This window comes from Glycine soja, chromosome 9, assembly GCF_004193775.1.
Source record: "Glycine soja cultivar W05 chromosome 9, ASM419377v2, whole genome shotgun sequence".
NCBI lineage: Eukaryota > Viridiplantae > Streptophyta > Magnoliopsida > Fabales > Fabaceae > Glycine > Glycine soja.
The window spans coordinates 8,337,577-8,352,389 of NC_041010.1; the positions used below are offsets into that span (position 1 = coordinate 8,337,577).

Consider the following 14,813-nt stretch of genomic DNA (forward strand, 5'->3'; position numbering starts at 1 on the left):
GAATTTTTAATTAAGGTCATTAAAATTATAAACCAAAAAATCCATAAGACGTAAAGATTTTAAACTTTTGGAAAACCCCTCATATCCACTATTATCAGTTAACAGTAGAAAAGAATCTCCAAGAAATGCTCAAACAGTGCATACAATGATCAAAAGCAAACCAAGCAAAAAACTTGAAAAATGAGAAATAAGAACATAAGAAACACAAAAAAATAGAGCATATACTGTGAACAAGTGTTCTCCCTCTCCAAACCTTTGAATGCAGATCCAACTGCTGAAAATCAAGAATCACATATGTTAAACTTACTTCCCAAAAACTAGTCTTGTCCAACGATGCACAAATCTCCTATTGCAATTTGAAATTCTATTTTCAAGTGGATATGCAAACTAGACTCTGACTTCTCTTATTCTTTTCTCTCTCTCTCTGAATTTTCTTCTTCTCTCTCTGTTTGTTGTTTTAAATTTGCTGAAGTCCCTAATATGCAAAGCACACTAAATGATATGCAACAAAAGAAGTTTGATCCACCTTCCAACATAAATGAAAATAACCTTCTAACACGAGGAAGGTTTTTGCTTGAAAGAAAATTGGAAGACAAATTATTGAAGGCCTTAAATAATACACAACACATAAAAAATCAACTTTAGCTCTAAAAGAACCCAAAATCAATTTCAAGTTTGTCACATGCTCAACATGTTTATTTGTGTGTTATTTAGCCATTATGAGTTGGTCTTGCTCAAATGTCAAGCACGATGGGAACAAAATAGAAAAAAAAAATCAGTAAGTTATATGAATTGTTGTTAGTAATAATTAAAAATAAGGAAGATTTCAATGTTTGGTCATAATGTACAACTTTCATGTCACTAACATTATTTTTATCACTTACTGAATTCTCAACCTTGAATCTATTTTCATCTTCCTTAATACTAGAGAAAGGCCAACTTATGATGTCTAAACATGGTAAACATGTTGAGCATGATAGACTTGAAATTTATTTTGGACTATTTTAGAGCTAAAATTGATTGAGTGTTGTGAATCATTTATGACCTTTAATAATGTTGAGTTAATAAGGAAATTAAATAGTGTGATCAAATTAAATTTAAAGATTGAAGTCATTAATGATGAGTTAGCTAGTAAGCTTTGAAAAACATTGAGTTAAAAACCGAGTAGTTTAAATAGTTTTTGGGACTTTATATCAAAATTAGTTTAACCAGGTGCGATATTGCAATTTCACTACCACACAACTAATTTTTAGCAATATTTTTTTAATTCAATATTTAATATTTGATTAAATGTCATAAGAATATATTAGTATCATTTATTCATATTTAATGACATTTTTTAAATGTTATCAAAAGTTTTTAGTAATATTTTCATAAAGTATTAGACCCAGAAATGTTACTAAAGATCGGTCATATATAGTAGTGTTTCTCCCTAATCAAATTTAAATCATAATTGTAGTAAATTTAATTAAGTCAGATTTAAAGAAAAAATCATTTTTGGATATAAATTAACTAACTATAAGTTCTTTAGTCAAAATAAATAAATTAGAGGCAAATTTCTCATTTCACACTTAATACATTAAGTTTTAGAAAAATAAATAAATAATATATTCTAGAACTTAATTATATTTTATAATTTTTGTAAAAGAATCAACTTAAGATACCTCTTATACATCTCATGAGACAAAATTTATAGAAATCTTTCTTGGAGTTTGTTCTATTTACACATGTTTTCCTTCCTTTTAAAATTATTACATTGACACCTCCAACTATAATGGAGTTAAACTTTTGTTTAAAAATTAAAAGATATATACATCAAATTTTAATTTGTTTTTAAGAAAACTCGAAATTGTCCCTGATTTTTTAATTGGCCCAAATAGAGAGAAATTCTTGTCTTGTGCTACTATGCTTTGTCGTCTTCTGCACATTTAAAGCTATTATCTCCTAAGGTTTTCAAAATGTTACACATACTCCTCAGGTTTTCAAAATGTTACACATGTATCTCCAGTCTTTTACAAAAATTACATCCGATGCCCTTCTTCCCTCTCACTTGCTGGAAGGTAAATAAAATACAACAAAACAGTTGAACATCATCAAAAATGAAAAAAAAAATCATCACCATGAAGATTAACTCATGAAAACAAATTAGCACCACTTTCCCTACATTTAGCAACATCAGTGGCTCATAAAGATTCAACAATGGTGAGCCAAAAATAAAAATTTTAAACGAAGGAAGGAGATAAAGATAATTTTGGAATTAAAATTTTAATAAAAATTATGTACCTATCATGTGATCTAAAAAATAAACAAAGTTAACACGATGGAGGAGGTACAGCCAGGTGCAATGGGCTCGCAAGTTAGGAAGATAGATTTGTGTAATATAAAAAAAAAAAAAAAGGAAGAACATGTGTATGTGTAAATAGAAGTTGGCATATAAAAATTAAAAAATAAGTAGAAGATCCTGTCTTCTTTTATTTAGGAATTTAAAGAGAGGAATCCACTAGCCTTAGCTCATCTAGCCGTAGCTCATTGGACAGATTGCTTTGAATAGCAAAATAGTAAAGATCAGAGTCGGCATTCTTTCACAAAACCCATGAAAAAAATAAACAGATAACAGCACTTTAAAACAGAGCATTTCAATAAATATCAAATACTCAACATATTCCATTTCAAAAAACGGAACAGTTTTGTAATTTACTCAATTTTATAAGTTAAGAAAATGATATATATTGAAAAGTAAGGTAAATAAATAACTATGAAAACTAAAAAATGATTATTTCTCATTCCTTATGATTATGATGGTACTTTTATTTGAGACCCTTAGTGGTTCGTGTGTTGATTTGTAGCCTTAGAGCCAAGACACATGGTGATCTATATATGTGTTGCCTCTAGGGCCATAATGTAACACCATGTTCTTTTTTGTAAATAAGTTATTAAAATTGTTTGATTAAGATAAAACCTAATTCAAATCATAAATTTAATTAATTTAATTTATGCGATTTCATGTTAAAGTTTCAATGAGAAATTTAACTAGAACTTATATTGCACAGTAAATAAACAGTCTAACATTACAATATAACCATGAGCAAACATTCAAATATTTTATGAAATGCATCCCAACAGTGTTGATTAACATATTATCATTTTAATCTAGTAACGAATAGTGCTTTCCATGAAACTTTTCTGGAGCAAGTTTTGGACCATTTCCTATTAATTCTTAATGACTAATTAGTCGTAATGTGTCATTATAACATGCTTAATTAGTCACTAACCCATTAATATTACTTTAATTCTTTCTCCAAAATGGAAAAAATATTTTTGCACCCAAAACCTTGCCTTACACAATCATCTATATTCATTGGCTACTGAAAATGGTTGTGTAGCCTAATGCTCAAATGGAGGGAAAATTGTTTTTCATTTTACCTAATTACATGTACACTTCTTAAACCTAAAAACCCCTTAACCTATCCATTTCTCCACTTTAACCTAAACTTAACAATCACTTGTTTCCTTTTCTCTTGGTGTCGAATTGCCTCCTCACCCTCACCTCCCAATCCATTTCATTTTTCGCCCTCACCAAGGCTAATAAACTCAAGACCAAGGCCTTCTATATCACTCAAAGTCTTGATCTTCCCCATCGAGAGAAGACATCACATTCCAAGTGTTAGGTGGCTTCTTCACATTTTTCTCCTTTCTCTTCCATGAGCTCTTCCTTTCTCCTCTAACTTTTTTGTTTATCATTTTGGTCCATAGAAACGCCACTTCATGTTGTCTTTTCAATTTTTTTTCTTCCAAAAAGCCCTCACTCAAGACTTCAAATCTTCTATTTACCAACCTTCTAATAAAGCCTATTCATTTTTCTTGATTCTACAAGGGTAACGAATATTAATAAAATAAAATGCTCTAAATGTGTGATGCTATTGTTTTCTTTTGATTAAATGTAATTGGTGGTTTGATGGTCATTTTAGCCTTTTATGTTCATGAGCACACCTATATACGTTTAGATTCCTTCATAAAGCTTCCAACCGTGAAACTATTCCAAACACGCTATACAATGGTTTGAAAATGGACTCATTCCTTTAAATAATGTCTCTAGCTAGTTCAAATCTTGTTTATGTATACAAAAAAAACATATATAATTGATAAGAAATAAAAGTGGTTAATCAAGTTTTTTCTTTTGACAGATATTTATCATTAATAACATGTGAATACCTCACACCCATAATACAATAACAGAAAAAGTATATACATTTACACTTTCTCTTTTACCCGTCCTTAGATAAAAACAAAAAATAGTGCAAAAATTTGAAAAATGAAAAGTGAGTGTAACTTAAAAAGAATAAAAAAAATGTTATAGTTTTATTTGCTAATAAAAAAAATTAAGATGAACAAGTATGAGAAGATCCATTCAAGCTCAAGAGAAATAATTTTAAATATTATTTCAAATAATTAATCAATTGTACGTAATGCATAAATAAATAATCTATCGGACCCCAATTCTTACTAATAGAATTAGAGAAGCCTGATTATTTTTCTACTCATTAATTTTTTTGACTTAAATATGTTCCATCAAATTTTAGAGTTTGTCTTTCTTAGTCTCCAAATTTAAATATTCTTAATTATTTTGTTCCTCAATTTTTTTTAAAAAAAATATTCTTCTTAGTCTCTTCTATTTGATTTTTAAAAGTTTAGATACATAATTTGTGATAAAATTTTACTAGCAAGAAGGGACTGAAAACAATATTTTACAATTTTAATTTGAAGAACTAAAAAAAGACAAATCTCATATTTGAAGGATTAAAAATATATTATTTTTAAACATTTAATTTATTTGTTTATAACAATTAATTGGATGACATATCTTGGAAAGAAAGGAGTCACCATCGATTTACAAAATTCTTATTCAGCCTATATCGAAGGACAAAATTGAAAAAAGGCCTTTATGTGTTTGTATGTCTTTCTATCTGAGAAACAGGGAGAGCATTAATGAAGTCGAAAGAGACCTGCTTTAAAGATCCGGCGATGCCCCAACAACATAAACGCGTTTACAGCTTGCTTTCGTGCTATTGCTAAGTTGTAAGGATGGCAACATTTTTTTCTGTAGAAAAATAGTAATGCAAATCATTTATAGTGGATAATATGAATTCAAACATGTACTAGCTAGTATTTACGATTATTTATCTAAAATAAAATTAACAAGATTTTTTAATACAGAAAACAAAGTAAAATTCTCGGGTTTTTTATTCCCCAATTATAATACTAAATTAAAAAAAAATGTTATAAAGTACCAAAACCAGAGTTTGGTAATACAAATACCAGTACCGTGTTTAGCAGTGATTAGGCCTAAGTCAAATTCGCATTCAAGTTTTAATTTATTATCATTATTTCATTTATTTATTCTATATTCATCAAAACTAAATATTTAAATATTTTTAATATATAAACGACAAATTCAATCAACCTATTTTTTGACATGGGTAATTTTACATAAGATTTAAATAATTTTAGTTTTAATTTTTTTTTCGACAATAATTATAATTACAAGTGCTAATAATAATATTTTAGAAACAATGCATGTTTTAGAAAAAAAATAATCTTTTGATATAACGTAATACTTTAATTAGAGAATAATTTTTTTAGTATGTACTTTTGCAATATCTTTATTTTTAAAAAATAAGTCAAGAGTAATATACTATTTTTTCAATTTTTAGAATTCAAATAAAAATTGATCATGGTTTAATATTTGAAACTGTATTCAAATTGATTTCTAATTAAAGATCTAGATTTAAATACAAAATGGTTGATGCAAATAGAATTTTAGTTAAATGTATATGATCTTGACATCAATATTTGGACCAATTTTCTCATATATATAAAATAATTTTCTTAACTTTCTTAAATAAATAATGAAATTACACTTAAATTATTTATAATAATACTTACATCTATATTTAATATCTGTGGTCTTTTTTGAAGCAATAATATTTGTGGTCTTATTAATAAAAATAAAAATATATAATATATCATATTATAATAGAATTTATCATTTAATAATTTAAATTAATAAAAAAATATTTTATTAAAAAATTTATAAAATTATTGAGGCCGTAAAAAAATTGGAGGTCTGAGACCATTACCTCAATAGCCTAGTAGTGGCTTACACGCTCCTGACAAATACCTAATAATAGTTGCAATTGAGAAGTAAACTGTGACTTTAAATAATTTTTTCTGGCTTTAAGAAATCAGCCGTTGAAGTTGAAATCTAAACAAATTACGTACCTATCAACTTTTAAATATTTAACAATTTATTATTTTTAATTAATCCATTTTAATTTTAACATTGTTAAGGCCACGCACGTCAATATGTTTTTTTTTTTTGAACGAACTACTTGGCATATTGAGAAGCAAAAAGTTGTACTAATCAATGTCTAAAATGTTTGGTACAAAATTAGCTTAAAAGTTATTTGAAAGTTAACTGTAATAGAAAATTAACTTAAAATTGTTAAGCTAACTTATTAAATCATGAATGTTGAGTAAAACTATTTATTTGTAGTTAAAAAATATAAAATGATAGAAATTTTAATTTAATTTTACTAATAAATATATATTTTGGAGTATATATATATATATATATATATATATATATATATATATATATTAGTTTTTAATTATTTTTAAACACTTGTACTTTTTTTATAAAATATACGAAAAATAATAATAAAATAAAGCATATAAATTTATTATATATTATTGTCAATATCATATATAATAATGAAAACATAAAAAAGGAGAAAATCCTATCATATGTAAAATAAATGTAAAAATAATAAAATCTTATTAGTAGAATAAGAGAAAAAATAAAATAAAATAAAACCTTACCTTGCAATAAAAAAATTAAAAGTATAATAAATATGTAACCACAAAAAAAGAATAAATATAAAAAGGGAGGAGTTATATTCTAAAAAGTAGCATTTTAATTTTTTATTTCAAGTATCAAAAATCGATAAAAATTACTAAAAAGATTTATATATTAAACATTTAAATAATTTTTTAACGAGTAAAAAAAGTTTTAAAATAACTGAAATATCTGACGAAATAGAAAATATATATGAAAAACAATCCTTATTCTTTATTTCATAAGTTAAATTTTGTGCTTGAGTTACATTTAAATCCAAATTTTAATAAGATATTAAAGTTTATTTTATTAACTATTGTGGAATTGTTAGGTCACTCATTATCAAGTTGTTATCAAATCCTTCACAAATATTTAATTTTGTAGAATTTATATTTGTTCAATCTGCCCACATTAGACTTATAAGTGTTTTTAAAATCTCAAATTGAATAGTGATATAATTAAAATAATATATATAAATGGAGAATAATTCTCACTTTATACACTAACTTTTAGAATTGAGTTATTGAGTTAGGTTTAAACATAAATTCTAAGAATTATACTTTTAAAATGTATAATTAAATGGATAAATTTCATCAGGTAACTTGTAAAAATTGAAATTATAGGGAGTGATTTGCCAAAATTGAAACGGATAGTTTTTTATATTGTAAAAAAAATTATGAGTTTAATAGTTCTGAAGTAACACCGTAAAGTAATTTTATAGTGTCATATAATTATTTGGTTAATTTACTTTAAAATAATTATTTTAAAAATTAATAAATGTGTCATATATGATAAATTGTAATTAGATGATCAAATAAAAAAATTTACACTTTGTCACTATATAACTTTTTTTTTCTAAAAAAATATTACATATATAGGTATTATATGTATTTTATGAAATAAAAAAAAATATTTTTTATTTGGAATATATTATATGTCGAAAGCTATGGAACGAAGATAATGTTATTATTTGACAAGGCCAGTGGAATTCAGGTATTTTTCATCGTTTGGGTCTTGTGGTTTAAACAAGTGAATTAGATAGACACCTATTTTTCGTTTATAATTTGAGGATTTTGCTAACATATTTATGACCATGCTCTTGTCGATATTTTTGTTTTAATTGCTGCATTTTTTCTAAATTTTATTTAAACGAAAATATTCAAGCTGTTTAGTAAAATTTAAATGAAAGCTCAATACAAAAAAGCATGAGATAATTATTATAAAATCCCTTTATAGTCTATAGCCTATTTTCTCAAAATTTAATTTGAATACAATGATAGTTTTTTTTTATGAGTAATACAATGATAGTTTAAAATAACCTTTTACTATCATGTAATAATAAATTGATATGTTTCTTGATATCTAAAATAATTTTTCATTAGTTGATCATTTAATGTTTTGCAAACTGACCTACATATAAAACTTAATTAAACTATATATGTTACTAAGCGTACATTTCTCTTTACAAATATTGAAGTTGTAAACCTGGATCAAGAAATTGGCAATATAGGCATAGGTGCTCTTCTACGTTGAATGTTCAAATGACGTCAAAATTAAATTCGAGTAAAGGTAAAACATAGAAAAAAATTATCATCAAATGAGGAAAAAGGAATTGATCTGAATTTTTTCATAAACATTTTTGTTTGAATATCTTTCATAATCAACAGCAAATTACTGAAACAAAAAATGATTTTTTATACGGCAAAGTTTTATATAATGTTGTGAAAACTTTATAACAGTGTCGTAAATTTGTGTTTATCTCTCATTTTATAAATATTAAATCAATTTGTCAAAACAATTAAATATGAAATTAATAAGACTTTATAAAAAATGTTTTTTATTACCATGACATTGATGATGTGAAGTATTCATCAATTTTATTGACAACTAATCTCAATCAAATAGTCTGGGTGACCATCTTTAGTGGTGTTTCCCTTCTCAGTTACTTTTTTTATCCACAATACTTAAATTTAAGATCTTAAAGGGATAAAGTGTAATACCACCTAAACCAAATTTTATATCAAAAAATTATATGAACATAAAATAAATTTTTATTATAAATATCAAAGAAAAAGTAGCATTGTTGCCTTTTTTCAGTATTTTCTATTTTTAGTAAATAAAAAATGATTAAATTATGTAAATAATTATCTTAATTGAGAAGTTGGTTTTTAGACGATCAGTTAACCTCAATTTGATCCCTACATGATTTTCTCTCTCTTCCTAAAAAAATGTAGTTGAGTTTGAGGTGCTTTTAGTTCCGAGTTTCAAATTTTTTTTAAATTAACAATTAGGTTTTAGTTTTAATTTTAATTTAAAAAACAATTAAACCAGATTTTAAAATATAATTAGTTTCAAATAAATTCATTTTGAAAGTTTCATATCATATTAAAATTAATTTAAGAGAGTTGTTGTGTGATGGTGATGTTAGCAAGAGTGATGACAAAAGAGATATCATTCATTGTCAAGATGGTAGTGGCAATGACAGTAGTGGTGGTGGTGGTGGCGATGCAAATGGTAGTGGTGACAGCCAATGGAGGCAATGTTGGTGACAGAGGTGGTGATGTTGGTGTTATTAGTAGCGGTGGTGGTAACAATATCAATGGTGTTAGTGGTGACAACGGTGGCAGTAGTGGTGATGGTGGTTGCAATGATATTGGTGGTAGTTGTGGTGGAGGTGACAAAGGTAAGATTGATGATAGTGGTAGTGACAGTGACGATTATGAAGATATTAATGGTGGTGGTGATGATGATGTTGGTGACAATGATGCTAGTTGTGATTATGGTGTTGGTGGTGGAACCAAGTGGTGACAATGGTGGTGGTTGCAATGACATTGGTGGTGGTTGTGATTGCGGAGATGGAGGTGGTGATATTGATGGTGGCGGTGACACTAATGGTGATGGTGGAAATAATGATGGTGGTGATGGTGGTGGTGATGGTAGTGACAATGGTGGTAATGATAGCGGTGTTAGTGGTTATGGTGGTAACAATGATGGTGAGAACAAAGTGTTATGGTCAAATGTGAGAATTGTGTGTTTTTTTAAACTAAAAATTAAATTTATAAAAGTTTTTCTTAGTTTTAAAAATGAGTGTAAAAGTGTTTTAAAAATTATTTAAAACCCATTTTAACTCCATTTTTATAAAAACACATTTTGTATTGAAAATTGCATTTGAAACCTAAAAATCAAAAACTCGCACCCACCCTAAATGAGCCCTTAGAAAATAAACTGGTTGTTTACTAAAAAAAGGTATTATTCAAGTAAATTATTAGAAAATAAATTTTGAATTCAATTAAATTAAAATTGATAGATATTAATTTAGAATTTTGGATGATTTATTTACAATATAGGCGGCTAATATATAATCTATCTAGAAAAAAGATGGAAATATATTAGCAAACTCACTCAAAATAAAAATCAAGTGTGTGTATGTTATATATATATATATATATATATAGATAGATAGATAGATAGAGAGATTCAACTTTGTTTGACTTTTTTTCGAGACACATGAAATTGTATAACATCTTTAGTGAAATAATTCATTATGAATTCTTAGACCACTTTTATGGGTCTCATGATGTCCCAAGATGCAAGAATTTTTCTCATTTTTTGCTCTAGTGGTAGATCCTAATTTGAGTTCTTGGATTACTTTTTGTGGGTCTCACAATGGATCCCACTTAAATATATTTTATGATTTAGTTTAAAATTAAAAGTAATTAATTATAAACATTTTAATTATGAAATAATTAATATTAAAAATTGATAGTTAAAATTTTTATTTATAACTTAAAGTTAAACCAATGAAAAATACATAACATTCATAAGCAACAAAATATTAAACATTGACATTCAGCAAGAAAAATTAAATTCTATAATTGTTGGGACTGAAACATGCCTAAATATGTTCTATCAAGTTTGTTAAAGTTGTTGATAAATTTCTCTTGTATGCATATAACATCTTGTTTGTAGGTATATAACAAAGTCAAGAGGAGCATCACAAGATATGTCAATGTTTGAAATTTCTTGATCTATATGATCATAATCAATATCAACATTACTAGTGTATCTATCTGGTTTGTCTTCAACAATCATGTTATGCAATATAATGCATGTAAATATAATATTCTTCATCGTATCAATGTGCCAATTATGTGATCAATCACATATAATTGCAAATTGAGATTTTAGCACACCAAATGCTCTCTCCATATCCTTTCTTGTCTATTCTTGACATTTTGCAAATAACTTTCTTTTCTCTCCATGTGACATAGGGATGGTCTTCACAAAAGTGGTCCAATGAGGATAAATGTCATCTACAAGATAGTATTATTGGATAAGTAGCCTCAATAACTTAGGGGGGGGGGGGTGAATTAAGTCTTAGAAATTTTCCTACTAACAAATTTTAACCCTCTTTTAAACGATTTATGATAGACTCGGAATGCTGGAGAAGAAACAGTAATTAAGTTAATCAATGATCTTTAAACGTGCAAAACAAAATCAGTTGCAATAAAATAAATGAGACAAGGAAAGAGAGAAATGCAAACTCAAGCAACCCACTTCCTGTGCTTACATCCAGTCCTCAAGCAACCCACTTGAGATTTTCCACTATCTCTGTAAATCTTTTATAGTCTTTGAACACACCTTAGGATCCCTCACCCTTGTGTTCAAGATTCTCACAAGCCAAGAGACAAAAAATCTCTTGATTACAACTGAGTTTATGAGATGAACAGAAAAATTTCTCTCTTTTAGAGTAGATAATACAAATTGAAGTTCCTAGAAGTATTTTCAATAGATTTGCAAGTATTTGGCCAATAGTTGTTTAGAGAGCTTTTGACAATTAAGTTCTCTTAGAACATCTATCTCTTGTACTTTTCGAAGTCAAACACACACATATATATAGGCCCATTGTGCCTTTTCAAAATAGTTTAAAGAGATGTGTCTTTTTAAAAAAAATTCTGAAATTTTCTCACTGGTAATCGATTGCAGGTTTTTGGTAATCGATTACACAGTTATATTTTGAAGGATCATGACTTTTCAAAGTATTTTCTGAAGTGTCGTTACTGGTAATCGATTACAGACATTTGGTAATCGATTACAAGATTTAAAATTCAAATTTCAAAACCTTTTTTGAAAATCCCATTTGCAATATGTCTCTGGTAATTAATTACAATAACTGGTAATTGATTACCAGCGCCTTGAGCTTGAATTAATCTTGAAGCAATTTTTATTTGCTTAACCTTGAATGTTTCTTGAAGCAATCTTGTTTTCTTATGCTTTAGCATAATCAAAAACTTGTATACATACATTCACAAATATCACATATTATATTGGGTTCCATTAATTGTAAACTGCATTGGAGGAGATCGACCTTACAAAATGTCATTAAACATAGGCAATTGGTTTAACAAATTAATGTTATTGTTTGAACCTTGAACTCCATAATATGCATGTCAAATCCACAAATCCTATGATGCGACAACTTCAAGTATTATTGTGGATTTGCAATGATCACCTCTACAATATTGGCCTTGTCATGCAGGTGGACAATTTTTCCATTTCCAATGCATGCAATCAATAGAACCCAACATACCTGGAAATACATGTGCCTCTCCAATTTGTAGTAGACGATTGATGTCATTATTGTTTGGCCTTCTCAAGTACTCATCCCCAAATATCTCATTGACACCCTTAAAAAAAGCTTCTAAGAACTGGATTGCAGTGCATTCATCAATTCTAATGTATTTATCAACACTATCAGCAGGTGATCTCTATGCCAATATACGAATTTTTGTAGTGCACTTATGCAATGGTGAAAGGCCCCCTCTACCAATTGCATTAGATCTCATTCGGAAATATGAATCATGATTATTGAGAACATCTACAATTTGAAGGAACATCTGTTTTTGCATTTGGAACCTTCATCGAAAAATACATCTTCGTTGTAACACTGTGATCAAATCACACCAGAATGAAAAGGGATCTAGAGGTTGTGCAAGTATGAGATTGTACAACTGAGGATGACTTAAAGAAATTAATTGGTACTACCTTCAAAAGACAATCTGATCTTTAAAAAAAATTTAGTACACAATATTGGTTGACAAAAATCACAACTACATTAGTCTAATTTTAAAGTAGCAAATGCTCTAATTATTTTGTTAAGTCAAAAGAAATTTATGTCTTAAAGATGAATCATGACTCCTAATTATTTTAACTAGATGCATAAATACAAATGATAAAAGTTGTGTTTAGTTTGCTATCAGATCATGATTTGTATCTTTATGTGTGTATTTTCATATAATGCACGCATAAGACGATCTGATATAGTATTTAAGTAGTGCATTTATGAACTTCATTTAATACTTTGTGTCTGATATTCTTTCATGTAGAAAATATTCTCCTAGGATCTGTCAAAGTCTTTTGAAGAATAAATAAAGTTCACAGTCTGGAAGATGTTGATCCTTATCAAAAGGCGTGCTTTATTGTTGCAAATCTGCTATAATGAAAGAAGTGACTTCCTTGCTGGAGTACAACACATGCTAGACATGTTCAATACTTCAGACGAAAAGCAGAGTGAAGAATTCAACTATTGCAAGTCAACAAATAATTGGAGATGAAGACTATATATAGAAGAAGTTTTGAAGAAACAAGACACATATCATCTGCACAAACATATTCTTTCATTCTTTCTTTTAAAGCTTTCTGTAAATTCTTGTAAAGATACTAAACTTTCAAAACACCTTGTATAGCTTGAGAGAAAAGACTAAAAGTGTTGAGTGATATATTCGTTTGTAAGGTGATCACAAATTTAGTCAGTGTGCAAATTTCTAACAAATCTTGTTGATTTGTTTAGAGTTAGCAGTAACTTAGTAGGACAAAGAATATCAAGTTTAAGTCAAGCTTAGAGTAGAGCTTGTAAGTGTAAGAGTCAGAAGTGACAATGAAAAATACTTGTAACTTTGTGATGTTAGTGAAAATTTGGTGGTCTATCAAGAACTAAACGTAGTCTCAAGTTTGAGATGAACTAGTATAATTCTTTGTGTGCTTCTATTTATTGCTTAAACTAACAAAGGATTCAAATTTATTTTTAGGTCTTATATCTTGTTTTGCTTTACAAAGAAAACTATTTTTTCTCATTGTTTGATAAAGTCTAATCTCTAAGTGTTTTTAGGTTTATTTACATCAGATGATAAACATGTTTTTAGTCTTAGAAAATATTTTAAATTTCTATAAACACAATTCAACCCCCTTCTTGTACTATTTGCTTCTACATTTTTGTAGCAAACGTTCAAATTGCAGGCATTGCACTGGTTATTGCAAACAGTCATATACTGATTGGTGATGTGCAATAGTAGGATTTTGTTACTTGTGCAAAAAGATTTAAAACAACACTCATCTTTCCTTTTTCTCCCAAATCCCAAACCCTAAAATCATAGAACCTCCCCTCTCTTTCTCTCCAACCCTTGACGTCCTTTTCTCTTTCTCTCTTCATGGCCTCTTCTCTTTCTCTCTTCATGGCTTGTAGTTAGACATGGCAAGAAAACCCGTACCCGTGGGTACCCGCCCGAATCCGTCCCGACTTTGACGGGTAATACCCGAGTTGACCGGGTATGGGTTCGGGTTCGGGTTTTCCCCGATAACCAAAAGTCGGGTACGGGTACGGGTATGGGATTACTAGACCCGTCCCGACCCCGAACCCGAACCCACCCCGCCACTTAAAATCTTTAGAATTTTTACATAATTTAATCAAAAGGCATATAATTTTTATTACTAGTTAATTTTATTTTAAAATTTTTACATAATTTAATATTATTTTCTTAACTATTTATGTAGACACACGCGCTATAATAAATTTATTGATATATAAGTAGTTAAAAATAAATGTTTAACAATCAATTTATTTTTTTCTAAAATCAAATTT

At 27.7% G+C, this 14,813-nt stretch overlaps 1 protein-coding gene across 1 annotated transcript; it reads left to right on the forward strand.

The window, feature by feature from the left end:
• The first annotated feature begins 9,361 nt into the window (after positions 1-9,361).
• LOC114368125 (eggshell protein 1-like) lies at positions 9,362-14,244 on the forward strand. Its single transcript, XM_028325475.1, has 3 exons — positions 9,362-9,578; positions 9,667-9,888; positions 14,192-14,244. The coding sequence occupies exons 1-3, from the start codon at positions 9,362-9,364 to the stop codon at positions 14,242-14,244; spliced, it is 492 nt and encodes a 163-aa protein (XP_028181276.1).
• Positions 14,245-14,813: the final 569 nt, after the last annotated feature.